Source organism: Crocodylus siamensis, chromosome 8 (assembly GCF_052110815.1).
Source record: "Crocodylus siamensis isolate JL-2025a chromosome 8, ASM5211081v1, whole genome shotgun sequence".
NCBI lineage: Eukaryota > Metazoa > Chordata > Crocodylia > Crocodylidae > Crocodylus > Crocodylus siamensis.
In genome coordinates, this window is record NC_143402.1 from 66,906,041 (window position 1) to 66,933,744 (window position 27,704).

The 27,704-nt window shown below is 43.2% G+C and overlaps 1 protein-coding gene across 6 annotated transcripts in view; it reads right to left on the reverse strand.

Moving 5' to 3' along the window:
• The window catches only part of UNK (unk zinc finger), a 51,900-nt gene that overhangs the window by 15,882 nt on the left and 8,314 nt on the right, over window positions 1-27,704 (reverse strand). For 4 of the 6 annotated variants that reach the window (XM_090061395.1, XM_090061396.1, XM_090061391.1 and 1 more), the window contains exons 2-11: window positions 15,332-15,541; window positions 13,543-13,719; window positions 12,976-13,106; window positions 12,713-12,848; window positions 10,924-11,041; window positions 9,755-9,839; window positions 7,568-7,710; window positions 6,261-6,308; window positions 3,107-3,307; window positions 61-129 (exon numbers count right to left, since the gene is read on the reverse strand). In XM_090061395.1, the coding sequence (XP_089917521.1) occupies window positions 61-129; window positions 3,107-3,307; window positions 6,261-6,308; window positions 7,568-7,710; window positions 9,755-9,839; window positions 10,924-11,041; window positions 12,713-12,848; window positions 12,976-13,106; window positions 13,543-13,719; window positions 15,332-15,541 (1,318 nt within the window). Of the gene's footprint in view, window positions 1-60; window positions 130-3,106; window positions 3,308-6,260; window positions 6,309-7,567; window positions 7,711-9,754; window positions 9,840-10,923; window positions 11,042-12,712; window positions 12,849-12,975; window positions 13,107-13,542; window positions 13,720-15,216; window positions 15,542-27,704 lie in introns of those variants that run through there. The other 2 variants (XM_090061397.1, XM_090061393.1) reach the window with 2 other exon arrangements.

Genomic DNA, 27,704 nt, shown 5'->3' on the forward strand with positions numbered 1-27,704 from the left:
CACTTGGCTTCATGGATCTGGCTGGCATTCTCACTCAGAGCCCTGTTGTCATTACCGTACCTGTTTGGGCTGTAAGAGGGGCTGCTCTTGGCTCCTGTGTTCCAGTGAATGAGATTTCATTTTCGCCTGCTGTAGTAAACAAACAGAGCAAAGATAAGCTGAGGGAGTTCAGCTAAATTCAAAATAGATGACTGCTGACTTTTGGAGAGACCACAAAGGACATATATGGACCCTCTCCCTCTTTCAGGCTGCCCTGCATGTTTTAGCATCCAAAAACCCAAATGAAGGTGTCTACAGAACTCGGAACACCCCAATCCATATAAAATATCGCCCTCGACGTTATGGAATTAATAAATCTGCATTTAAGGGTTCATTAGCCCTTCATTAACACCAACCACTTCTCAAGAATACAAGACCAAGTATGGATTTCTTTCCATTGCCAGAAATACCAAATAGGAGGGTTGACGAGCTAACAAAAGAGGCAGAATTAGTACACTTTCACATGCTGCATTTTGACTAACTTCTGGAACTTATTTTTACCACAGACTACGTATCTTTTTCCTCAAACTCTTCCAAACAAGGCCTCCCAAGCAGGGCTCCTTAGTTTTCAGAGGAGATGGACAAGAGGTGACATTACAGAGAAGCATGAAATTAAAGGGCAGAGGAGAGCAGCAGGATCTCCAATTTTCCTTTCTTACTAACAAAGAGAATAAAGGGACACTTAAAATCAAAAAGCAGCAAAATAAGAACTGATTAAAAATGGTTTCCTTGAATGTAGGGGCCCTGGTCAAAGCCTCAAGATAAGCCTAAGGTCAAATGATTCTCAAATGGAATAGGTATCTCTATAGAAAACATATTCTTTCTTAAGTGACTTCAATCCTCTGGCATCAAAGCATACCGACTCCAATTCAAAACTGCTAGGGTCAGGAAGAAACTGTCCTCTTGAGCATGTCACTATAGCACAAGCCATTGCTGATTTAGCAGATGTACTCCTGCCTTTTCCATGATAAAACGCAGAAGAAGGATGAATTACATGTCACAGGGGTGGGGATGAAAAAGCACCAGGGGTTTGTGCAGGTTATGGTAGGACCCTTCTACTTTAGAAAAAAATATTCCAGAAAAAGGTCATTCATTATTTTAGCACAAGTGTGAAGAGAAGCAAGCAGCAGGCAGACAGATATCATGCACAATAGCAGTGTTTATGATGACGCACTCTCCTGACGTGATCCGCCTTGACTCTTGGGCTCACTCAGTGGGTGGAAGCTTGTGAGTTAGCAAAGAAAAATATCCCAATGAGAATAACGAATGAATGCTAAGGAAGAGCCAGGCTGGGGAAAGAACAACAGCAGAGTGAAGAACTCCTTCCTTGTTTTACTTAATTAATTGATTTTCCCCATTTAATTACATGCCTAGAAGGGATCAAGACCTGGCAAATAGGCAGTTGAAATACAGATGTAGAGATCCTTTTGTCTGGGTACCAATTACTCATGCCTGCCTGAACACCACATAGACAGTATGCAGCCAAATTGCAGCTGAAGTGATCTCAAGCTTGTCTTCCTGTGTGTGGGACAGAAACGGCATTACATTAGTGCCCCTGAATGTGTGGGATAACATGCCTGCTAGATTATCCAATGTATCTCTACTCTGTTGACACTCATCCGAACGCAAGATGTGCTATAAGCAGGCGTCAGAAGCTGAAGTGGAGGCACGCGCATGCACACTCCCTCTGCTGAGAAGGCTCTTGCCAACATATGTGGCAATGTTACAGCTGAGCCTCAACGAAGGTTTTTCCAATGTGTTTCTGGGCCAGCCCCATTTCTGCAACCCTGAATTTGGAGTCATATCTGTTTAAAATAAAGGAGGCTGATTGTCACTGCCATGCTTTTCTCTCTGCCTGTGGTAGTAAAGGAAAAAAACAAACCCTATGAATAATATTATACAAGTGACAAAAAAAGCAGAGATATTAAAAGAAAATGCTGAAATCTTTGCTGCAACTCCCACTGCTGAAGTGTGGGGAAGAAAACAACAGTATAAATTAATGATGAAACCCAGAAAATAAATTGTACACGTGACACAGAACACGCTTACTGTACCACGTGTTTGTATTTCTCTAGCACCTCTCATGCAAAACTCTCGGAAGCTTTTATAATATAGCTGTTGGAAAATGAAACAAACTGCTAAGATTTGGAAGGGGTGTTTTAGGGCCCTGCTTTCCTACTTCAGCCTTGCAAAAAACTCTCCACACAACCAAAAAGCAGTAACACAAAACACATGAATTCCCTTCATCCCTGCCCACTGAGAGATAAATGAAATAGAACCACTATTTAAATAGCAACATTATTAAACATCAGTGGGAATTCAGGATGATTTGCGATTCTTAAAACAAGAAAAACGATCAGAACACTTCTATTTATGACACATGCCTATTGGGGGTTAGGTGCATAATTTTAGATACCGGTACACACACATTTTTACTTTCTGCACTTTCAGGGCTTTGGCTCAGTTCTTAACACGGTCACTGTTGCAGTCAGTTCTCTAGTACAGCCTGCACCACTTGTATCTGGGTGGCTTCCAACCTGCTTAATTTACAGTGGGCTGCCAGTTTCAAGAAGAGCAACTCAGCTCTTTGTTGCAGCTTGTACTTCAAAGGGTTGCTGCTTCTCCACGCAGCTAAAGCACATCAGTGATCCCACACAACTGACTGGAGAAGCAGTGCAGTAAAAGAAGTAGCAAACAGCTGGTACACCTCAGCAGTCCCACACAGCTGTTTGGTGTGGCTTTGTATACTCCCAAGTACTTCACAAACCCTATGCAAAGGAGAACACAAATACAGGAGAAGTAAAGGAGAGAAGTGACACTGGAGCCAGTATCCAGTGCCAGAAGCGGAAAAAAATGAAGAGTGGCTAGGAGGAAAAAAAAGAGGCTTAGCTTTTGGCAGACTGAGTTTGTGAGGGCAGTTGGACAACCATGAGTAAGCATGAGACAGAACGAACAAAGGGAGATTGAGAGAGAAGGCGGGGGGAATTATAGCAACTGTGCACTTCATTTGTTCCCAGGGGGAAGAAATCAGGCAACTTTTCTCCACCCCCTGAACCTTTCTACTGACCTGGCATTTGAAGCTCTTCAGATACTCGGCCCCCACCTGATCCTCTCGTTCAAACCCTGGTGCCTTCTTGTAGCTGCTGGCTGCTGTCACGGAGTCTGTGGGAAAACCAATACTCTCCAGGCTGTGCGGTTTACCAATGGCACCAGGGGGAGATCCACATATATTAGATGGGCTTCCAAGGCTGCTGTTCCTACAAAGAATCTAACAGAAGGAAATGTCCAAACCATTAAGGGAAAGGCCAAACAGTCACTAGCACCAAGTCATGTAGGAAATTATTCCTAAGGCTTCCAACACTTACTGCCTTGTTTGTGCATCCACTTCATTGATGATCAGTACAAGATGAGCATATTCTGAGTAACGGTGTTTGTGCATCAGCTGCACAGCCAGTAGGGGGAGCACAAAATACTGATTCTGTGCAGGACCCCTCAATACTGCTCAGTAGGCCTGTGCGAGTCAGCAGCGATCCGACCCGGCTTCGGATGGCTGCGATCTGATCTGGAGCTCCAGACCGGGTTTCTGCCTCGATCTGGCTGAAGCGGCTCTGAAGCCACCTCGGAGATCTGGCCATAGGGTATAAGGGGGAACCAATGAAATATCTATAACGTTGTTGTTTTTTGTCCGATTTGGATGCATCTTGCATGGATGGTAGCCTCTGCTGAGAGCATTAAACCTGCCAAGTTGCAAGGAGATCGGTGCAGGGGCTTGGGGGGAACTGTATCCCAAATTCTTGAAAGCCAAACTCATGTCAGGGCTGTGTGTTACACTACAGGGGGGTCAAAACTGCAGGGGTAGTAGCTCGTACTGAGGCCACAAAGCCTGCCAAGTTTCAAGGAGACAGGTGCAGGGGTTTGGGGGGAACTGCACCTCAAGCTGTGGACAAGCAAAACTCGTGCCATGGGTGACACCGCTTGTGTTCAGGCACAGCGGGGTGACAGCTGCAGGGATGGTGGCCCCTCCTGTGAAGCCTGCCAAGTGTGGAGGAGTTTGGTGCAGGGGGGTCCTGGGGCCCTGCACCCCTAGCTGCTGACAGGCAAAACTTGTGCCAAGACTCTGTCTTGGGGCAGCTGATTTTCTGTATTGATTCTTTCCTCTCCTTAGCCTGGTTTTGTAGGTGCTAAATGATGCTCGTTAAGTCGTTATGTAGTAGCTAGGTCCTGTGTATTGAGCTGGTGCCTGAGTGAATCACGATTGACTGACTAGTAACTGGTAACACAGCAGCCTAGCAGCCAGGCCTGCAGTAGTGTCTCCTCTCCCTGCCCCAAGCCAGAGACAGCCAGTCCCACAAGCACCCACGGCATGAGTTTTGCTTGTCCGCAGCTTGAGGGGCAGTTCCCCCCAAACCCCTGCACCGATCTTCTTGAAGCATGGCAGGCTTTGTGGCCTCAGTAAGAGCTACCACCCCTACAGCTTTAACCCCATGTTGTAACATATAGACATGACAGGAGTTTTGCTTTCAAGAATTTGGGGTGCTGTTCCCCCTAAACTCTCACACCAAACTTCATGAAGCTTGGCAGGCTTCATCCTCTTTGCAGGTTTACCACCCCTGAAAATTTCATCCAAATCGGACAAAAAACAACAAAGTTATAGCTATTTTATTGATTCCCCATTATACCCTATGGGTGGATCTCCGAGGCAGCTCTACAGAAGCTCTGAACCACTTTGGGAAGTCAAACGAGGCCAGCGCTTCCACATGCTGCTTCGGACCCTGAAGCATCTGAAGCTTCTTCAGATCTGAGGCTCTGTCCGAAGCCTCACACAGCCCTACTGCTCAGCAATGGAGTGGTGCATTTAGCACAATGATTCTTAATCCGAGGCTTTATAGCTACTGGAATTCCTCTGGGGCTTGCAGATGATTCACTGAATTCAAAAGTCTAATCAATCTTATCTTCCTCAGGCTACTGTATGATCCAGGAACATGATTTGAAATCTGTGTACACTCTTTAAATCTGTTAGCCAAAGCAGCAAAAGAAACACTAGCAAGGACAAATCCAGAAGGGGTGAAGTGGTACACTTATACCCCCATTTGATTCCTGCCCCACCTAAATTTTAAAACCAACTGCCTGGGAGAGGCAGCAGCATTTCTACTCAGGAAGTGCTGAGGGAGTCAACTGACTTTGTGGGTCATTATAATCTTGATTCCTGCTCACCTCAGGTGCTAATTACCCACTCTCTTTTTTAATGGTCTTGATGTTCCATTATTCAAGTTATCCTCTCTTTTGTGGTTTTGATGCCTGTTAACCATTGGTGGCAACATCTCTCTTCTGTTTCACAGCCCTACAGTCCTTTTAGTTCTAGCTAAAAACCTTAACTCAGGTGTGGCAACATTAACATAACTGGAAATGACGGACAGCAAAGTGTCGGATGCGCTGTCGAGATGCTCAAGGCTAGGTTTTGTTTTGCCAATCAGAATTAGAGATGCACATTTAACAAGGGTGACTACAGAACTTATAAAGCAGTATCTTTTGACAACTTTTGCCTAGTTGTTTTTTAAACTTAACATACAATCTAGCAAACTAGCGCACATTCCAATAGTTATATTCCTTATTGTTTTGATCTTAAATGGAATACGGGCCTAAGCCCCTAGCATATTAGCAGAACTTCTTTTTACCTGCAGAAAAATGTGTTATATGTGATGTCGCACCACACCATCTGCCCCCCCCCACATGCACTTTTTTTCAAAATCACAGGGTCGCCCATGAACACTCAAGCCTGTGTGCGTTAGATGAATGCTACTGCTTCCACCTTGGAGCTGTAACTCTTGAAAATCCCAGTGTAGACAATGCCCAAGTACCTACATGAATGTTAAAACAGGGACTTCCAATATTTACTTCACTGGGCTACAATTGTGCATCACAACTGCACTTATTGCAGGATGATGTTTGCCATGCAGAGGGGGTCACAGACTGCAGTGGAGTGGAAGTGAACATTAGAGAAAGAGCATCTTCAGGGGCATTAGTTATTCATTTTCCTTAGAAATCAGGTATCTGCCTCGCTTCTAAAAGGAGACTGCTTAGAACCATCTTTATGCACAGTTGTTGCTACCACAGTTTCAAATGTAGCACGGAGAATGCTGAGAGCATCCTACAATATTCTGATTTTTCACACAGGCTGTCTGCTGTTCTCCCTCCCTGACAGTCACAAAGTCACTACTCACTGTGGTGGAGGTGGGGCTAGTTGGCAGGGCTCCTGTTTTATTCCACACCTATGGTACAAATACAAAACAGAAGAGGCCATATGAGGCTAGTTGCTGCCTGGCTTATTTTTCCTTGGATTAATTAGTCATATAAAATTATCATCAGCAAAGCCATATTTGTTTGCAAGCTACATGCAGACACCCCATGGAGTGATGAAATGACAGAGACATGTGTTGCCTTTTGGCTTGCTTTCTTGGATTATTAAAGACTCTGTTTTAAAGACTAAAGACTTCCAAAGAGAGAAAAGGCCTCCCCCAGTCATCAGATAGAACAGATCTTCAGTTTCCTGCTGACTTTCACAGCATTCAGACAGCATATTCACAGGGGAAGAAAAAAATTCCTGCTTGTTATTTAACCAAGCAAAAATAACAGGTCTAGTCTGTCCCAAAAATCTAGCTGGTTGTTCAAGATACAGTCACTTTATGACAAACTTGGAACACTTTCAGAATAACTGCTTTAGACTCTGAACTTGAAAAATGTCTCTTTTCACAGGGGACTCTTAAAGGATTTCAACTTCTCTAAATCAGTTTAAAATTTGCAATTGTGATTTAAGCTTTTGCTATTCTCTCTCTTCAGTCTTTGTCAACAGTTTGGGGAGTTTACAAGCTCCAAGGGGGCTTGGTAAAAATAGGCAAAACCTAAACAAACTTAAAAAAAAGAATTGGAACGAAAGAGGTTGTGTTGCACTCATGTCACTATGCTGTCCACTTATAATTGCAAGTCTTTTGTGCAGGGGCCTCTTTTCTCGTAGAGAAATCTAAAGTGCCTAGCACACTTCAGGAGCTGTATAAAAGCTTAAACAGGCTTAGCCTTCCTTAGGGAAATAGATATTCCATAATATAATGTGTGCACAGGCTAACCCTGAGATTTTGCCAACTTAAATGTAGGTATAAAAGTGATTCTGGCTCAAGGTCTGAATGACAGTACATGGAAAATGAAGTCCTATGTTTGTTTCCAATGAGGAGAAAACTAGACAGAAGAATTACTGCTGGACACCACTGACTATCTCCTTTAAGTACCTCAATCAAAAAGCTTGTCAAGAGAAAGAAAAGCCATGTTTTATAGGTGAAGGGTTAGTTCCTACTTCTAAGGCTGAAACTTATGTTTCATCCCACCTGTGGAAGTACTGAGCTGACAGCCAACCAAAGTCAAATCCTTTATGCCTAAGGGTACTATATTTGCCTCCTTTGGAAGACACTTGTACACTAATAGAGGAAAATCCTCATTTGTGAAACATGGGCAAGGGCTTCCCAATAGCATTACATACATTGCTAAGGTCTGGGGCATGCGGACTAGAAGGGCTGACTGGAACAGAATCGCCGGCAGCTGATGGCATATACATCACAGGGCCTGCTTGTGTTGGGCTAGATACAGCTGAGGATGGCTGTAAGTCTTCATTGAGCGGAGGCTCTGTAAGAAAGGAAAAGGGCAAGCAATGTCACTCAAAACTGTGTGAATGGCCAGGAATCACAAGATGTCTGGGAAGAGCAACTATATACATCTCTAGCTACTAACTCTGCATAGGGAATATTTCATGAATACCTATTTTTAGGCAACGTAGAAGCAAGAAAAAAGAAATCTCATCTGGCAAAGCAAGCATTTCTCGTCTTATAATCCTTATATTACTTTCTCCCTACTTCTACACAATCTGCTGTTCTGAATCCGAGTACCACCTCTTCCTGTAATAGGTTTGCAAAGTGAACTGCATACTGTACATCTAGGGTGCCCCATGCTAACCAAGGGTTTTATCCATGCTGTACACATAAGCAACTGGTTTATTGTAAGTAGGTACAGTGAGTGTGTGCACACCCCCACTATTTCTCAACAGTAGACCTTACAGAAATTGGTAGTGTGTAAAAAGCCATGGAATTGCTCACATTTTAAAACATCCTTTTATATACAGAAAAGACTGTTTCTGCTGTACTGATCCAAAATATCACAGACCTCAGCACCATATAGTTATCAGATGCAATATTTATCAAGGTGATTTCCAAGAGGCTCAAAGAGGCTCAGAAAAGGTCTTCTCACTGCAGCCCAGTAAAAAAAAAAAATGCATGCTGATACTCTCGTGTGTTAAATATATTCTAATTTAATCTCAAGACAAAGTTGCTTGGATTTTTGTTTCTTCAACAGAACAAGATTGTAGTGCAGAGCTGTAGTAAATGTTTATGTCTGTATGCAAGATGCATGCATTTTAAAACCAAGAAATCAATTTGAGCAGACACCTACTTCTATGTTACAAAGGACTTTACTTACTGTAGGGAAAACGTCTTCACGGATTGGGAGATAGACTAGATAAGGCTGTGGGGTTGTCATCTGTAACATTTATAGGCCAGATGCTCAGCTATTGTAAATCAGCATTTTTACAAGAGCCTGATAATCTAACCCTATTCTGTATAAATATCAAAACCGTTTATTTTAATTCTCAACTGTTAAAACACTTCTGAAATACACACTGCAAAGATGATACAAACAAGCAAATGTGTGGATGTGAATTCAACTTGATCTTCAGCTTTCACCTTGGGAAGAAAGGTATTACAGATACTACGCTGGGGACAACCATGAGAAATTAAGACAATAGTACCCAAACTGGTCACAGAAGATCAGTACCGCTTTAAAGGAGTATAACTGGAAGTGCAGTATTATGGCTGGGAGTAAGGCATCTCTTAAGTTTGACAGAAAAGCAGACAACAGACAAATCGGATGGGATGGGATATTGGCTATTCAATAAAATCTTACTTTCTCCCAAGTTCAGTGTCTCTCTGGTTTGATCTTATAAGTGAAGTCATAATTCTGTTCTATTCCATTTAAAAATCCACTGATCGCCAAGGCAGTGGCAAAACCAGAAGTGCACTTCCACCGGCACTTTCGGTTTCGCAGCTGGCGCTTCTGGGGGGTGCTTAGCTGATCTCAGGTGGTGCAGGTGCACCCGCATGCACCCCCCATGTGTTGCCAACAAATTCAGGAAATCCTGAATCCTCTGAGGCAAAATGAGAATAATCAGTTTGTGGCATCCAGTTCAACTTCAGGCAAAATGGAAACAGCAGAAGTGTTAAAAAAGGTTGACAAAAAGACATATATGCCTTTTAATTCAATTGTGACATAGGTTTAACCATGTAAAGAAGAGCTATGCTTGCTCTGTTCTATAAGTAAGGAGGACTGGTCAAGTGAGAGAGAAGATAGGGAAAGATGCCTCAAAAGTCAAAGCAATGAGCATCCCTGGCTGCAGCCTTAGAAAATATACAACCCCTTCAGTTATGTTTTACACCCCCGACTGGCATTCATGATTTGAAAGGAAGCAGCCAAGTTAATACTTCGTTTCTGAAAATACAAACAGAAAGCTTTCCTTGTGTGGTCCCAAGCATCATCCTGTCTACTCTGGCCTGAAGCACGTAGACCTAAAGCTACCTCATAAACGGCTAAAACGTCACAGAGATGAGAGGAGTCAACATACGTTCTACATGTGCAAAGGCACAGAAGGGTCCTCGGGGACAGCTGCCAGACTGCTGCATGTCATTGCACTTAGTAGATTTGTAGATCTGAAAAAACAAACAAACAAAAAAACTCAAAACAAACAGATGTGGTAAAAAAGACAAAGATGAGCAGCTGAGGTAGAGAAACACCTTGCATGGATTCCAGAGTGAAATAAAACCAGAATCAGAAGACTCCAACAAACTTCTCAGATTATCAATTTCAATGCTTTGCTTTAAGGAAAGAAAGAAAGAAAAAAAAAAACAACAACCCTAAAACACACCAGTTTTCTCTCCTGCCCAAGGCAGGGGGGTTGGACTAGAAGATCTACAAGGTCCCTTCTGACTCTACATCTATGACTCTATGGAACTCTGCAAATGTCAGCTATTGCTCCTGCCAAGCCAAGCTCACCTAAAGGTTTTCATTTACACCGATGCCCACTAAGTCTCCCAGAAATTTCACACGAAATTCCTGGGGAGAAAAGTGGTAAGTTACAGCCTCACAAGGAAAACTGGCAGATGATAGGCAAGAAAATTATGCCCTCATGTTCAGCGGCAAAATGATCAGTTGCGGACAATGCTCAGAGAGGGATCTACTCCTAATCTGGTGGTGAAGCTGATTATCAATCAAAACCATTTTCAACACACTGATACAACTGGGACCAGGACCTGGTCTCAGCCATGCTTTCAGTAATTGTGGTAAAAAGGGTTTGGGTGCGATTGGCTCCTCTGCTAGAGCATTCACAGGACAGGTTTATGCAGATCCAGGAGCTCGGTGTCTGTCAGCAACCGATCATGTCCCTAGCGGGGACAAACTGATTAGCTCACCTGTGATCCCATTCAACATATATCCAAGACACAGACTGTGCATTTACTTTCTTTTTTTTTTTTTTTTTTTTTTACTTACACATATGTTTCCTTTCTCCATCTTTTCCCCCAAACTTTTCCCAACTAAAAGGAAGCCTACTGAGTAGCTGCAGTTCTCAGTCATTCCCAATAAGCTTCTTCTGCATTTCAGGACCAAGTTGCAAGCAGTTCATCACTCCCTTCTTTGGCTTGATGGCCAGACACATGCTGCTTATCTTTGTCCATAATCCCAGAATGATCTTGCTACTTCAGTAATATCCTAAATGCAAAGGCAATGTTACTGTACCTCTGGGTGAAACTGCTGCTCTGTGCGGGTGTGACAGTATTGGCATGATTCTCCATTTTCACATTTAGTGGGATCTCCCCACTCATCTCCATGTTTCACACTTGGGCAGGGTGACGATCTGTGTCAAGAAAGGGCAGTGGAAGATGTCAGCCATACAGTAATTGCTGGGACAGTCAGCACGGACTCTTGACAGTTTCCTCTGTTGTACGCACTTTATTTGCCCTCTTGCTGCTCCTCCTGCCTGGATGGCCCCAATGCCTTTCTAATTCTTTCCCAGATGTTTCCGTAACTTTTATTCCCTCTACAGGCTCCCTAATGAAAGTATTGTGTTTTATTTCACCATTCAAGACTGAAACTTGACTTGAACTCAAAACAGTTTGAGCACATTAGTATCAATATGATTACTGGTAAAAGTAGGGGTTTGCCTTCTGCTGCAGAGCTATGTGCTCATATAACATTAGGGAGTTAACTGGCTAATTCTGAAGCATGTAACACTTCAGACTAGTCTATTTTTCCAGGGTTACCAGGTAACCATGGGAAAAAGGGCTGCATCAGGTCACCAAGGAAAATGCTCCCTTTTTATCTCTGCTCAAACCTCTTCCATTTCCCAGTTTGCATTCTTGATATGCTGAAGTTCCCCTGCTCTTGAAAGTCTTACTCATTCCCTCAATAAACAGCAGGGGGAAGCAGACAACACCAGCAACAGAAACCAGTACTGACCAGCCAGACACAGCAGCTGAATGGGGAAGATGGAGGGGTGGGAACTGTAAAGCATTCTATTCACTGGCAGAGGGATAGTCCCTCCTCCAATTCTTGCCTGAAGGCACACAGAAGAGCTGCAGAGATGGAAGGGGCCTTCTGCTAGAGAAGGGAAGATGTCACATGAGGACTCTCAGGTCAGATCCAGACACACAGACACGTGCAGTTTGTAGCCTGGCAAACCTATTTGTGGTGCCACAAACTGCACATGTTGCATGTTAAGCCATGGACAGCGCTGCTAATTTGCAGTGCAGGGGGAAAATGTGGGTCCCACATCAATCAGGAGTGCAAACCAGACAGCACTAAAGAGCTCACCCCGTCCCTTGCAATCCTAATTATTGTACACGAAGATGGCGTGATGATTTTAACCTGCTTCCAGTTAAGCCTGTAAAACCTACAACCTTTATTCCTGCCTATCAGCCCAACAGCAGCAACACTGTTGCTGAGAAATGATTTCATACTTGCCAAGGGTTTAACCGCAATTCCTTGGCTTGTATCTATAATACCTGGGATTCCAAAGTGGTTTTCCATGCACCTACTAGCCAGACCTGGGACAACTTAGTTCGGGTGAGGTCACGTGGTTTCAGATTCATATGGCTACTTATACAATTTTGTTTATAAACTGTATTAAATTCACCCTTTCAGGTTATTTTTTTCTGTATCAATTTTTGAAATAAAGCTCTCTCTCATGATGATGGTCATGAAGATAATATCGTTATCATCATTATAATGATCGCCACCACCGCCGCCATCCTAATTAGCAAGAGGTCCAGTTCACAGTAAGGAGAACAGAGTGCAACGTGATATGATACAAATACCTATGCATTCATTATAACATGGTATGCAACATAGCTGGGCATTCGTTACTGGTTCTAGCTAGGCGTGGAGACTAGTGCGATCGCAATCACACAGTGCAGAAGACTTCTCAGCAAAGCTATGAGGACAGGCTAACAGTGTTATGCAAATGAAAGGCACCTGTGCAATCTTTCATCCCTAAAGGCAGAAAATGAAAAGCCTTTAAGAAGGATACCTGTATTTGTGTTTCCTTGGGCTTCTTCTTCTATCTTTACTATTGTGGTAGTAGGGGCAGGCATAACCCTGGCGACAGAGCCGGGGGGGTTTCTTGCATTGTTCTGTCTTGTAGTTTCCCAACACGTATGTTGTGTCTGTGAAGGAAGTGACTGGTTATTTGCAGTTGACGAGTGCTTCGCTACTATGCAAAGAACTTTGTGGGGAATGTGCACTCCAAGAATGCTGGACTACAGGCCCTTGTAGGATCCCCGAGGGACTCACCTTGCCACCTTGGCTCTTCACTGAGTATTTTCTCTATCATAGCATGGCTAGCGGCAACTGCAGACTGACCCTCTATGCCACCCTCTGATGTGGTCTGACCATTCTGTAGAGCCTCCATGGCCTGAAGCTCCCTTAGTGAATACAGTTAAATGAACAATAGGCAGACAGAGGAGATGAAGAGAGAGAGATATACACAGCTAACAATTTTGTCAGGCAGGAATTGCTACAACACTTTGAAGTGGATTTATTTTATTGCTATCCATTTGCTCCTGTGGAAGTTAGGGCAACATCAAGTGACTGAACAGCAGCTGCACTATTTGTACATTTTTTGGGAATCCCCAGCTCAGGATTCTGAACCCTACAGTGTACCTAGGTAGGCAACTAACCCAATATCTCATCCTTTTATGGAACCCTTCTAGGCAAGGGTTGCTCATTTTGCCTTGATAGCTAATGCCACCACCCCTCTGATACCAGGCAGTATTTGGTTATTTTGATCAGTTGGCTTTCCTCTTAGGCCCAATCACCCTTCCCCACACCATCCCAATGTGAATCCCATCCTCTGCTAACCGGATGTCGTAAACTGGAGAGCGCAGGTCATGGGGCCCATGAGCAAAGGCGCAGTGGACGCCATTCTTTGTGCAGTTTCCCTTAGAGTCTGTCTCATGGATGCAGATTCCAGTTTTGTAGTAGCGCAAGTGATATCTCCTCTCTGTGTCACCGGTAGTTCTGTGCAAGAATGGACACCTGAGGCAGAGGGGGGAAAAACAAGCAAATTTTGATTATATGGTTATACCTACTGGTGGACTCAACAGTATTAAAGGACCTGCTGCTAAGGGAGATGGGTGTGGGTAGCAAAACTTTTGCTAACCCTGCACCCTCTCCTTTATTGTGCTGTATAGAATTACTGAGAGCCCGAGGTCTGCCACTGTGTATGTACTATATAACAGTTTCTCTGACAAGTAAAACAAATGGATGTGTAAGCCAGCAAAGGCTCATTAAGCTATTGTCCAGTGGTTGTCAGGGATCCGGAAAAAAGCAAGGACACTGTCAAGGCTTTTCTGATGTACTTGCCATGATTGAGAGGACATCACATGGCACATGCATTTCCTCTGCAGCCCTCCATCCACCCAGACGCCTTGCTGTTACTGTTTCCTGCTGATGTACTCCTACAGGGGCTGTGACAGTCTATCTATAGCCAGACATCCCTTATGGAGAGCATGGGGCAAGAGGAGAAATGTGACACTGTAGTTTTAGCTGAGCCCTTATTCTTCTTCTCCCTGTTGTATCTCGGTGATACCTTCATAGGGGAAAAATCCACATGTGTTAGAGAAATGGAAAACACGATACAGCAGATGAAGGTTATATGCTGGCAGGATCTATTAAAGATGCACACCCACAAACAGCAGCAAGATGGGAATCACTTCCATTCACAAGTAATCTAGGTCAAATTTGAAAGAGGGGTCAGATCAAAGGCTCCAAATCATTACCTACCTATCCACAGTCCTTCTAATGAAGAGAAATCGACTCAAGAGAGACACCTGGAGTTGGGGAGTGGATTTATCCCCACACTCTTATAATTCAGGAAGAATTTGCTATGTTCCAATCAATATTTTTGTTTATATGGACACCATAAAATATGACTGAAATACAGACTGATACAATTTTAGCCAAGCTTAAAATACGATCTTTGATTCTGCATTATTCTATATTCATTTTTTCAGAGCTGATCTCTCCCACAGCCACAACAATATTCCTTTAAGTACTGTACCTCTTTTTCCACTGGAATTTACTATGTACATGAATGGAAAACCCCATGCTCTTTTAACAGTGCTGCCCTTTCTTGCATACCTCCTATTTCTCTACTGAATTGTTCGAGATCTTTTGGCACCCGTCAAGTGGAAATTAAATCACACCATTTAATAAGATGGGAGCCGATAATTAGCTGTTATCAGGGAACAGACAACAGGGCAGAGAGCTCTTTTGCCACCAGGTCAGATCCAGCCCACATCAATAGTGACCAAGCACTATTATTTGATGTCTGGTGGCCTAGGGAAACGAGTCAGCTATTCTCAGTCCAATCATCAATGGAGAGGCCTTTCACATCAAAATTCTGCTGAAGATGCAAGGACTGAATTGTCCATGGAAACTGGACTCCTCTCAATCCTTGAGACAGTGCCTCTAAGTTACAGCTGATGCCAGGGTTGCTACTGCAGCTTTGACATCTGTTCTGACGTTACTTACATTTATAACGCCACTCTGCTGACCCGTCTCGTCTCTACAAACGCTGGCTGGAATCAACACCTGGACTGATCCCAAGTGCTGACTGGCTGGGAAGCAGGGCACAGACTTTACTTACTCATCTCCTTCTGGACAGATTCCTGTGGTCTCGTCATACTTGGTGCAGTAAATGTCAGGGCTGTAGTTAAAGGTACCGTCCCGACGGCGGATAGACCTGCGACGACGCTGGTTGACAAAGTGCCAGTGGAAGCAAGTATAGGGTCTGTGCTGAGTGCACTTGTGCTGCACAAACAGAGGGCACTGCTCGGTGCGAAACTCCTTCAGGTAACTGCAAGCAGAAACCAAAGAGGAGTAAGTCAGGACCACGGGAGAAGTCAGAGCCCACAGCCGCTTGCTCAGTAGAGTCCCTGCCAAACTAAGCAGCATCCATCACAGAAATATATGCTTTCCCTCACCCTTCTGCTTTTACTGTAAGTAATGGAGATGGACACTGCTGGTTTTCAGTTGCAGGGAGAAGTCACTTAACAGGCCAGTAACCTCAAACTTGAAATTCAAACATGAACACTAAAAGGTACCTGCAGTCAACAAAGAGCTTCTTCCTCTTACGCTTTTAACTACTGCTTAAAGGAGAGCTGTCAGCTGCTTAGCAGGCTGCTTAAATATTTAATAAGAAAATGATATTTTTAGATATAGTTCTCTCTCATTCCATCTCTAAATCTGAGAGATGCGTGTGGAAAGCAGCTTGTCTGCCCTTAAAGAGAGATGGTCAAATTAAGAACCATATTGAAAACAAATTCCTTGAAGACAAGCTTAACGCTTCATGTCCTTACAACTACAAATGCTTTACACAAAAATCTGTTTTTCATCCTTTGCCTTGTTTTGCTCGCACATGCACACTGTCCCTCTCATGCTTGGACAATGAAAATAAAACTAATCTGCTTCATGATCTGGGTCTTTTGCATTAAGAACTCAATCCAGACAGCAGCTGAACATCTCCAATTTGCTTGCAAATCAAGCCACGTTGAAGGCACTCAGCACCACACACACAACTGTTGAGGGCTTTGCACGCTCGAGCCCCATGGAAGCCGAGCATCTGAACTACAAGAAACCCAGGGAATATTTAAAGATGGTTTTAAAACAATACGAAAACATTTACTCTTAAAGGAAGTTGCAGGCAGTTTTGGTTGATTTTTCCTTCTTTTGGTCCCCTTCATATTTTTTTAAAGCTAAAAACATTTTAACAGTATTCTTTTGAAAGCTGTGCATCTGTTTTCAAAATTAAAGCGGTCATGAGTCTGTACTTGTGACACAACTACAACTGAATCTCTGAAACAGACTGAGGAGGATTATATAATGGTTTAGACTGACACACTATTCTGACCGAGATCCAAGTGCTGGTTATTACAGCACACCACGTTGGTTGGAAGGCATAGCTGTGCTACATACAAATGCCCGTACTAGGGTAGACTTGAGGTCTACCTAGGTCAGACGCCCATCTTTGACAAGGACCAAAACTAGATGTTTCACCAAAGGCCCAGAGCAGGTAAACGCGAGGGAATCCATCTTCAACAATAGGTTTCATTCTAACAGTTAAAGATCAATTTAAGCCCTTAATCAAGAGGCTTATTCATATGGACACTATAAGACAGAAAAACAGAGTTTAGAGATTTCTCAAGGTCCACTTGCCTCAACTTACCTTTTTCCTGATAAATTTTAAATGAATAACAATGCATCACGTATGTGTAAGGACAGATAGTAATCTTGTGATGAAAAAGAAGTGCACAGATAAAGCATACAAACATATATTTCCTAACACATTCTTCTCCCAGGGAATACAAAGCCTCAGAAAAAAATATATCCTTAGCAGTTTTGTTTTCAGAGGCAGGAATCTTGCTGCCAGGAGTTTTTCTACAATATGGCTTTGCAAGTGAGGCTTGTGAATGGCATACCTCACTTTTAGCCTTCAAGGCTTGTCCTATGAGTATTTGGGACCTGTTTTTCAAAGGTACTAAAAATCCAATTCTACTGCCATGCATTACAGTGATGGGCGATTGGGCTCTAGAGCTGTTAACTACATCCAAAATCATTTTAAAACACCCTGCAATCTAATGTGGTTGTAACTCCATTTGCATTCAAACCAAAGGCTAAACCAGGGGCAGGCAATTATTTCGGGCAGAGGGCTGCTTATCCAGGTTTGGCAGGCTGTCAAGGGCTGCATGGGTAGCCCCGCCCCTCGACAGGATACTTGCCCCCGGTCACCATCTTGGGACCAAAGTCCCAATGTCCCAGGGCCAGCACCAGTGCAGCCCAAAGTGGGGCACAGGCTGGCAGGGGTCTGTGGAGCCAGGCTGGGTTGCACCAGCAGAGAGGGGGGAGCAGGCCCGGCTCCAAAGAGCCCTTGCCGGCTGTGACCCCGCACTCCTGCCACCCTGCTCTGGGCCCTGCCAGCACTGGCCCTGGACACTGGTGCTCCCACTGGCTCCCAACCCACTCACCCCCAGGGCCCCCTAACCCCGCGGTACAGGCGGGGGGCAGCACATAGCCCCAACCCCATGCTCAACGGCAGGTAAGAAGCTGGTGCTGAGTGCGAGGAAGAGTGGTCCCTCGCCTGCCCCATGGCCGGTGCTCCAGGCTGCAGGCGCTCGCAGCCCACGCAGGGCTGTCTGGAGCAGGCACAGACAGCCCCAGGCAGGCTGCTGTGCCGGGCAGAGTTGGCTGCTGCTGGCAGCCTGGAGGCGGCAGTGGCAAACACTGCCCGGTGCGGCAGGCAAGGGGGCTGTAGCTGCTGCTGCCACCACGCGCAGCCCCAGTGGGTGAGCCCAGAGCCGCACGGGGCCCAGGCTGGCAGTGGGGCCAGGTTACAACCTGGTGCTGAGCACACGGGAGGGAGAGGCGGCCCCTCCCCACCCCATGCCTGGCACCCCACGCTCCAGCCACTCGCATCCTGCTTGTGTGCTTGCTTTGGACAGCCCCATGCGGGCTGCGAGTGGCTGCAGCAGGGAGCACCAGCCGCGGGGTGGGGGAGGAGCCGCTTTCCTCTGTGCTGGGAAGGAGCCCTGAGAAAAGCTGAGTGCAGGGGTTGGAAAAGTGGCCCCTTGCCCACTCCGTGGCTGATGATCCCCACTTCAGCCGTTTGCAGCCTGCACGGGGCTGTCTTGAGCAGGCACAGGCAGCCCCACACAGGCTGCAAGCGGCTGCAGCACATGGCACTGGCCACAGGGCAGGCGAGGGGTCACTTCCCCCACCCCTCGTGCTCCTTCTCTGCCTGGGGTCCCCCCTTCCCTTCACCCCCCCTTCCCTGAGGTTCCAGTGCGGGGCAGCAACGTGCTCCCAGGCCAGAAGCCTCTGCTGGGGCTTCTGGCTGGAGGCAAGGCCGGGCAGGCCCTGCTGTTGTGGGAGCCCACCAGGCTTCCCCTGGGTCCTACTGCCCTCGGTTCCTGTCATTTTTGACAGGAACCAAGGGAAGATGAATATTAATTTTCTAAATTTTTTAGGGGCCCCACAAGCCAGATAGTGTGGCCTCACGGGCCAGATATGGCCTGCAGGCCATATTTTGCCCACTCCTGGGCTAAACCAGGCTAAAATTCTAACCCAGGTTGAAGACACTCCACTGAGGTTTGGGCTAACCCTGTTGTTTTATTTCATTTAAATTTTCATCTTTCCTTGTAAAAAAACAAAAACAAAAACAAAAAAACCTGCTCCATTGGAAAAGTGATCCATGTTCCAACCATATTAGTGACAGCTACACTGAAAAAGTCTTGCCAAGCAAGGCTGAGCCATGCCTGAAATGTTTTCCAACACAGCTGTTCCTAGCACTTCCAAGCCCTTGTAAGAAAAGGGTTCCTCTGTAAAAGGAAAAAAGAGAGAGCCTGTTTCCATCTTAACAAGCCCAATCTCTATTCCATGCTAATGAACATTAGGGCTGTCCATCAACACTTACTGATCTGGCTTAGATAAATCAATTATGCTGGCCAAGAGAATTTGACTTGTAATATGATCATGCTCACCGACATGCTAATACCTCAAACGCTTTTCACAGATAATACTCATCAGCATAATACCCCTTTGCATCCATGCACCTTCAAGGACCTTTACCACGGTGAGACATCTTTGTCCATGTTTTACAGATAAAGAAACTGCACCACCAAGACAGCAGGCCTCTGGCAGACATTACATTTATCACACATTACATGCACAACAAATAACATGCTAGATGTTAAACTGGTTAACCCATGGATAAACATGGCACACCAGCCAAAGTTGCTCACCGGAACAGCAGCTTCAGTGGCACAGAAGTACCTCAGAATAATTTGACTATGTAGCCACTTGGCATATTAGCATTTGTCAGGCTACACATACCTATAACACACAACAAGTGTAACATCTGCCAGGGGCCTTAGCCAAAGCCATGAACAAATCACTAAGGGTTAGTGACACAACCCACCTACTTCCCATCTGCTTGCTACTAGTCTACTCTGTAGGTGCTGTCACCACTCACCCCCATTTCCCCAGAAATTAACGAGTTAACAAAGTTGAACACCTTGTAACACTGAGCTCCAGTATTCCTGACTTCCAGGCATAAGCATGCATGCATATGAGCCTCAGTATTATTTTAAAAATGGAACAGGCCCAGAGGAGAGGAGACAAAAGGAATTTAAACTGTTTTAGTTTAACAGGAAGTTCAAAAAAATGCATATGCTGACTAGGGAGTTCAATCTCTGGAGAGCCAGTTGTTGCTAAAAGTGAAGTTCAAAATTAATTGCATTTTATGATTGGCTAAGCTCCCTGGAGAAGTGTTTATTATAATGTAAATGAGAGATAATTACATAAGTAAATGCCTCACATGAACAGTGTTTAACACCTAACTGACTTCATCTGAAACTCATTTTTAATGCTGTCTATTAAACAAATGATCTCGCACTCACTGCAGACCTGATGATGAATGTCTTGCATTCGAAAGCTTGTCTAGCTTTATCCCAACTGTGCAGCTGGTCCAATAAGAGATCATGCAAAAAATCCTTCTCTCTCGCATAATTAATGGACAGCCACAGATGCATCATTCGAACTCTACTCTCACTCAATCTCATTTCAAAACAGGTTTTGAAAACAGGTACCGCTCCACAACAAATGGGCACGACAACCTCTACATCAATGACATTGGTTCCAATCCAAAAGGTTAGGACTTTTTCAGACCAGTGGAACTTTTTCAAGTTACCTTTCTTTGTATGTGGTGAATTTTCCACACAGCCATCCACTGTCTTGATCTGCAAAGAGAGCTTTGGTTCAACTGGGAAAAAAAAAATCTGAAAATTAGGCTAGGAAGATGCGCTCAGTTGTAGGTGTTTGGGATTTCTAAAAGAGGTGCACGTGACTGCACTAGCCAGGATGGAATACCTGGCAAAACAGACTTTTATTTGTGTTTCAGGTCTCACTGCCTCTGTTGAGAGCCTTTACAGAGGCAATATAGTGCATCACAATGAGTCCTTATATTGTTAGAACTGTCTTTGCCAAAAATGTCTCAGCCTAGGTGAGACCATTAATTCCTAGAATGACCCACACATTTAAGAAGCAAAGGTCAAACTGATGACTTCTTAGTACTGGGCCAACCAAATAATACCAAATGACCACTGTAATGTATTTCTTATCTCCTAATCCAATCATCTCAGGAAGTTTTACAGCAAATCATAAGATAGGTAAGCACTGTTATCTCTATCTTATACATAAAAAAAAATTCTATAGACATAAAAATAATGAATCTAAAATGCCCCACCACTTTCATTATTTGTGGTGTCCTGTTCTTCCCATGTTTTTTGTACGTCTTGTCATAGATTGTACCATCCTCTGGGTATGGAAAGCATGTAGCATGGTTCATTCAGAACCAGCACATAGTGAAAATAAAATGGTAACGATAATAATGTTAACTGAGGCCGGCATGAGGGCTCCCTAGCAAGAGTGCTATTGTTTACCAATCCTACTAAGCAAATGAAGGCAAATTTAATTTTAAAACAGACTGAAAGACGAGCAAAAAACCACTGGAACAATGCAGATCAAGGACACAGCGTCAAACTAAACCTGTTGCTTGAACCAGTTGTAGTCAAAAATCAAATCGGTCAAGCTAATATAATTTAAGCAGGCATTATCACTGAAAACAGATGATGTTTAAATTGAACCTAGAAGCCATCTTCTATCCAAGTTTTCTATGCAAGCTAATGCATGGTTTCTAAATTCAGTTTAAATACTCTGGCTCTCCTCCCAGGTTCCAATCAAATCACGTTTATACAGCACTAACATGAACCAGTTTAGTCTATATTAAAAAAACCCAAATGAATGAAGTTGGGACACCCAGTTGCAAAACAACTTATAAAATAGTCAAAAGACAACATGTTTTCTGGCGGTTTGGAATCTGAGGTTATGATAAAATACTTCACAGAAGAAAAAAGTAAGCTGTGTTTAGATGCATTCGTGTGTTGTACTAATGCATCTTCAAGGTACAATTTCAACACCATTCTGTTCTATCTACGTTGCCAGACCAACAAATTTTAACTGTACAAGGGGACTATGGTGCCTCACTGCGTAGAACAGTTTAGCAAACGTGGCTTTGACAAACGTAGTCATCTTGCTTGTATTCACTCAGAATGCAAGATAACGTTCTTTGCCCATCACTTTGATCTTGTCATGCCTCTCTGAGTCTTTCCAGTGGCTCCCCCTTCTCTATCACATCAAGAGAAAGCTGCTTGTCTGCACTTCCAAGGCTCTTTACAACCTATCCCCATCCTACCTATTATCTCTCATGTGCTTTAGAAACATCAACTCCTGCCTCTGATCAGGCCGCAATACCAACCACTACTGCCTACTTGTCAAATTGTCAGGCAAGCACCTCTGTGCTCTCATCCGTGCTATTCGTATGCTTGAGGCACTCATACTATTCACGAAGCCACTTCATTATCCTCCTTATTACGATGCCTACTGAAAATTTGACAATAGTTAAGCCACTGGTTTGCTGATACTGCTGACACTGTCTCCTAGCCACCTCGTAATCCCCCATCTGTTGTATTCTTGATCCAAAAAAGCTTATAAATAGAAGACAAGAAACAATGGCTGTGTATGCATAAGGGGGGGGGGAGTTGGAAATTGTATTTTCTTCATTTACAAAGAGGAATGCCAACCCCAACATATTTTTTGCTCAAGATTTTCCCATATCTACAAGTTTCTCCTCTTCTGGGATGCTACATTTTTTTTAGATCATTTTACCATGCGTTTGAATGCTGCACTGAAGACAATAAGACCTTGCATGTGACAAAAGATATGTGCACGCTAAGTGTTTGCAGGATTATCATGAGCATATTAAAGGGCAGGGCTTTAAAGGAGGGGACTAAGAAGAAGCTTTAAAAGTGGAAACAAGGAGTTATTGAAGAGTTAAAAATTCCATACCTGTTAAATCAGACCAAAAGAAATCTCAATTTTGTTACCAAAAAACGATGAGTCTCAATTTTCCTATCTGCAAATGGGAGTATTTTCCTACCTCCCACAACTGATGAGGCATTATGCATAGCATATTACATTCCTTTAAAAAAAGATTCTAAAGAAATTAAAAGTATTTTTTGGAGTGGACGAACAAGCCCTGAGGGTGGGCTGAAGCTTCCTGGGGTCACTGTGGAATAAAGGTCTAGATCAGACAGCTGCAAAGGACTCTTGGGAGCGGGGAAAAGTGAGCGAGATTAAATAGAAGTTTAACATTAGTACAGTAAAAGTTTAGGTACCAGAGCCCAATTGTTTGGAAGGCAATGATAGAGTAGCATGGGCTATATTTTTTATTTTTAATGAGCATGACCGTAAAATGAGATTGATGTTCCTACTTAATGTAGACACCAGTGATAGGTTCACCCACAATGGTTAATTTAATTGCTGTCCACTTGATTATTTTTTTTCAGTAAAAGTGCATTAATAAACTTATTTTTCAAACTCCCTAAATTTCTTTTTTTTTTTAAACTAGCAGTACCCTAACATAAGAGGAAGTAGAACTGTCCCTATTTAATCAGCACTAAATTCATTTCACCCTCATATAATTTTATTGCAAAAGGTAGTATCAGACAGACTTTATAAGTAACAAACCTATGACTCTATCATCTCCCCTTACTGAACTGTGCTGTTCCAATTGAAATGAGTCAGTAGTGCATGGCAGATTCTACTTATTCCTAAAGGAAGGATATTCGGTAAAAATATCACTATAGCATCCTTGGCTTAACATATCATCACTGGACTAGAATAGCATGATATGCAGTCCTGACCATTGCTCTTAGGGTATCTCTGCACAGGGACATTATTCCAAAATAAGGTTGGGTGTGAGTTTAAAGCACAATGGCTATTCCAGAATAGTTACAACAGAACAATTAATCTGGAATTCAGTCTATTTCTCTGAGTGAGCAAGTCCTTATACTGTCCTTGGATATCTTGTGACTAGAGAACAGAAATACTTATGAGCTTTTCTCATGGAATTCCTATACCTCCTGAGGCCTGAAATTCTTTCCCTATCCATCTTGGTGATTTACACTGTTAGTTATCACCATCGTATCCAAGGACCTTCCATATAGGAGTCTAATAATAGTAAACTCCCCAGTGGACTTCATGACTTACCTGACCCTTCTCCCTTTTCAGGTTACAAAGATGAGAATTTGGGGCATACCAATAATATTCCATCATAGGTTTCACTTCAGTACATATAAAGTTTTTAGCCTGAAGGGGAGCATAACCATTTGCTTGTTCAGGGAAAGAGGTGAGAACTGAGCTGCCCAACTTTGCTTTGGTTAACATTTAACTCAGAAGCTTCATTAGATCAGTCTGGCGGCTCATATATATCTATGCCAGAAAAGCTTGTTAGCAGCTCTCTAACCAGAACTTCATTTACATCAAGTTCACTTTAAGATAATATTTTTTCACGCTCCCTGTAGCATGAGCTGTTAGTAAAACATAGACATGGGGCCAGAGCTGAAAGTCACATACCCCAAAAGCTTCTAGGAAACTTCTTGCAGACATTTCACCGTAAGTTGAAGAAATGTTCTTTGCATATTTTGCCCATATTCTCCACCAGTTGCTAAGTCTTGTGAATACAGTATTTCCATATTTCTCCATGGCCTCATTACTGCTGGCATGTTCTCTCTTAATTGATGTAAATGTATATATGAAGGCAACAATTAAGCTGAAATAGTTAATTTCATACAAGTACTGACATAGCTATGTTGGGACTCCCCCTAAATTTGAATATCATGATATTTTTCTGTATAACCAACCAAAAAGTCAGATCTTTACTTTTTGCACCAAACCAACAACTGCCTTTGAACTCCCCCTCTTCCACACACCATTTTTACAGACATCCCTTCAGGAGATCTGTGACCAACTATTAGTCAATTTTGCGTCTCATATGCTCAGACTGTTGCGATTTTGTAAACCTTGAAAAGCTCACACAGCATTTAAACTCAAAGAAAAAAAGATGCATCTCTTTATGATAATGATTCTTAACTGCAGTGCCATGGCAGCCTGCGGTGCTGCAAAATCCTCCAAAGTGTGCTGTTCAATATTAGTACTATTAGGTGTACAAACACAAGATTCACGAGTCATCAAATAAATATCGACAGCATCAAAAACACTCTGGCTGGCTGTGGTATTTTTGAGTTTGTTTGCAACAGAACAATTTATATTTTTCCATAGTCGAAAAAAAGGAATGAAAGCTAAGAGCTGGCATTTTCCAAAGGGTACCCTAAGTCTAACAAGAGGTGGCTTGACACACACAACTTTAAGAACCACTGCTTTATGCAAACAAAAGGCAAACTGCATATACAGTAGGGGAAAGGATGTGGAAGGAGAGTTTCAATAAGCTTACATCTGTCAAGAAGACAGACTTCACATGCCTCAGTATCTTCTTTATCACCTAAATAAATTGAACCATCAGCTGAAAAAAGGTCAACCTGCAGACAGCACTATGTAATTTTAAAGCTGTTAGATTTCCCCTTCTCCATTAGCTCTTGACAATACTGTCAATCTGAAGGCAAATAAAGAAAGGTGAAAGTTGAGGGGATTTATTAGACTCCCAGATCTTTTTTTTTTTTTTTTTAAAAGAGTTCATGCATCTTAAAACAGTTACTATATCAATTGACGTAGCATATCTTAGTGATTTAAAAACAAATCCACCTACATACATGCTTTATTTTTTAAAAAAGCAGCATATTCTGCATCAATGCAGAGTATGCTTAACAGCCTTCCCACCAAATACACCCACATTTTGTGTCAGGAGTAGTGGGTAGAAAGAAGAGAGTTTTCTTTTTCTAGACCTGCACCAAATAAAGCAGTTCATGAGTAAAATGACTCTGGCAGTCTGCAACTTAAAGACCAATAGACACTTCAGCCCATGAAAACCACCACAGAAACTGCAATTTTGGAAAACCTGAATTAAGATGGGAATAGCTGGAAGTACCGCAGGTATTCCAAAGATAGTATTTTGGCCTTCTATAGTATATCGATCTTAGTATTTCAAAGTGTGTCATAGACTGATGAATGTAAACCTTGCAAAACCTCTGTAAGATAATGGCTGTCCTCCCTATTTTAGAGATGGGACATCTGCAGTATCAAATGATTAACTAATTTGTCCAAGGACCACATCACGGGTGACAAAGTTGTACTGGAGCTTAAGTGTAGTAAATGTAAATGCAGGGTGTTCCAAAACAGGAAAGAAGCATACTCAGTTTTTTGCAGTGAATCTCATACCTACCACCTGCCTCTCACCAGCAAATCTTCCAAAATTTTTAAAGAGATGGATCTGCGCTTCTCTAAGATTTTACCTTACTAAGCCACATGTGAAGACTGGCATATACATAGCCTACTTTTTTTTTTTTAAGTAATAACTATGTATGTTGATCAGAGTGATATGCATTCCAAGTTCTGCCCGTTAATCATATATTTAGCCCCTAAATATACTCTAGATTTGAAGTGTTACAAAACTATTTAAACATCTCTCCATTTAATATTAAAGTGGACTCACAAGTTACTTACTGCTTGTGTGACTAAGTGCCAAATCACAACTACAATACAGGCCTGCCCACAGCACTATTTTGGATGCTGTGTTGCTGCCATCTGAACCAGTTACAACAAACACAGCTGTGCCCACATAGGAGCTTCCTTTGTGAAATAACCATATATCAACTCATTTTGTGTACCTAAGCCTACTCTGGGGCTGCTGTTTATTCCCAAACATTGTGTGAAAATCTGATCAAATATCCCATATGCTTCAGCAAAGCTGAGAGTGTCTGCAGGATAGGCACACAAAATGGCACTGGCAAGATGTGGGGTACTGTACTTTGGAATGTCCTCTCTTACAGTCAGCTCAGAAGAAGGACAGGCAACCAACAGGGTAACACTGGCACAGCTGAGAGACTCAGTGAATAACTGAAAAAGGACATATGCTTGGAAAAGCGCGCTGAACCAATTACAAGAAGCCTGTCATATACCCATCCAGGCCACTGGCAAGGGAAAAAACACTGTTAGTCTCCATCATTATTGGCCAAGGATGAACTCTGCATTACGAAGACCTTGAGCACTCATCCTTACCTTGATCTACAGAAAAGGTGTAGCTTTCAGTGCTGTCGTGCTAATTCAGTTGAACTGGTATAATTTCATAGATTTCATAGACATTAGGGCTGGAAGGGACCTCGGGAGATCGAGTCCAGCCCCCTGCCCAAAGGGCAGGAAGTCAGCTGGGGTCATAGGATCCCAGCAAGATAAGCATCCAATTTACTCTTGAAGGTGTTCAATGTAGGTGCAACTTTTTTTTTTTGCTGAAGCTTTCTGCCATTCAACCCTCTTGGGTTTCATAGTTGGTAGGGTCAGAAGGGACCTGAGCAGATCATCAAGTCCAACCCACATTGGCCAACAGAGTGGCGATGGAAAGTGCTTGTTTGCAGATATCTGTCCTGTCATGGGGGCCATTCAGGCCTGGCCTCAACATAAAATAGCATTAGTTTTTCTGTGATGGTAAAACTATAGTCAACTGAAAAGAAATGAGGGGCAAATAAGCCACAAGAAATGATTGATTTACAAGGCTCCAGTCCAGTAAAATCCAAATTGTATGAAAGGAATGCCAGTTGTTTCAACCCAGGCTGAATGTCAGATCCTTGTTTTTATGTACTGATAGTGGGCACATCTGTGACAGCCCCTTTGGATGGGCTTATAGTTATGAACTGACCTTTTTTGACTGTAGATTTGACTTAGAACATTATCACCTAGAGAATGCGAGCCTGCATTCAGTATCACATGGGCCAGCTCACAAAAATAAAGCCAGATATAGAGGCTGATTTTAGAGAGGCAGTATCATCCTTGCAATGGGCATTTCTCTCCCTTCAGCATCCAAATCATACTTTGTCTGTGTCTTGTGAAGGATGGAAGGCACCTTCAGCACAGAGTAAGAGAGGTACACATTTATCCCAAATTAAAAATTCTATATC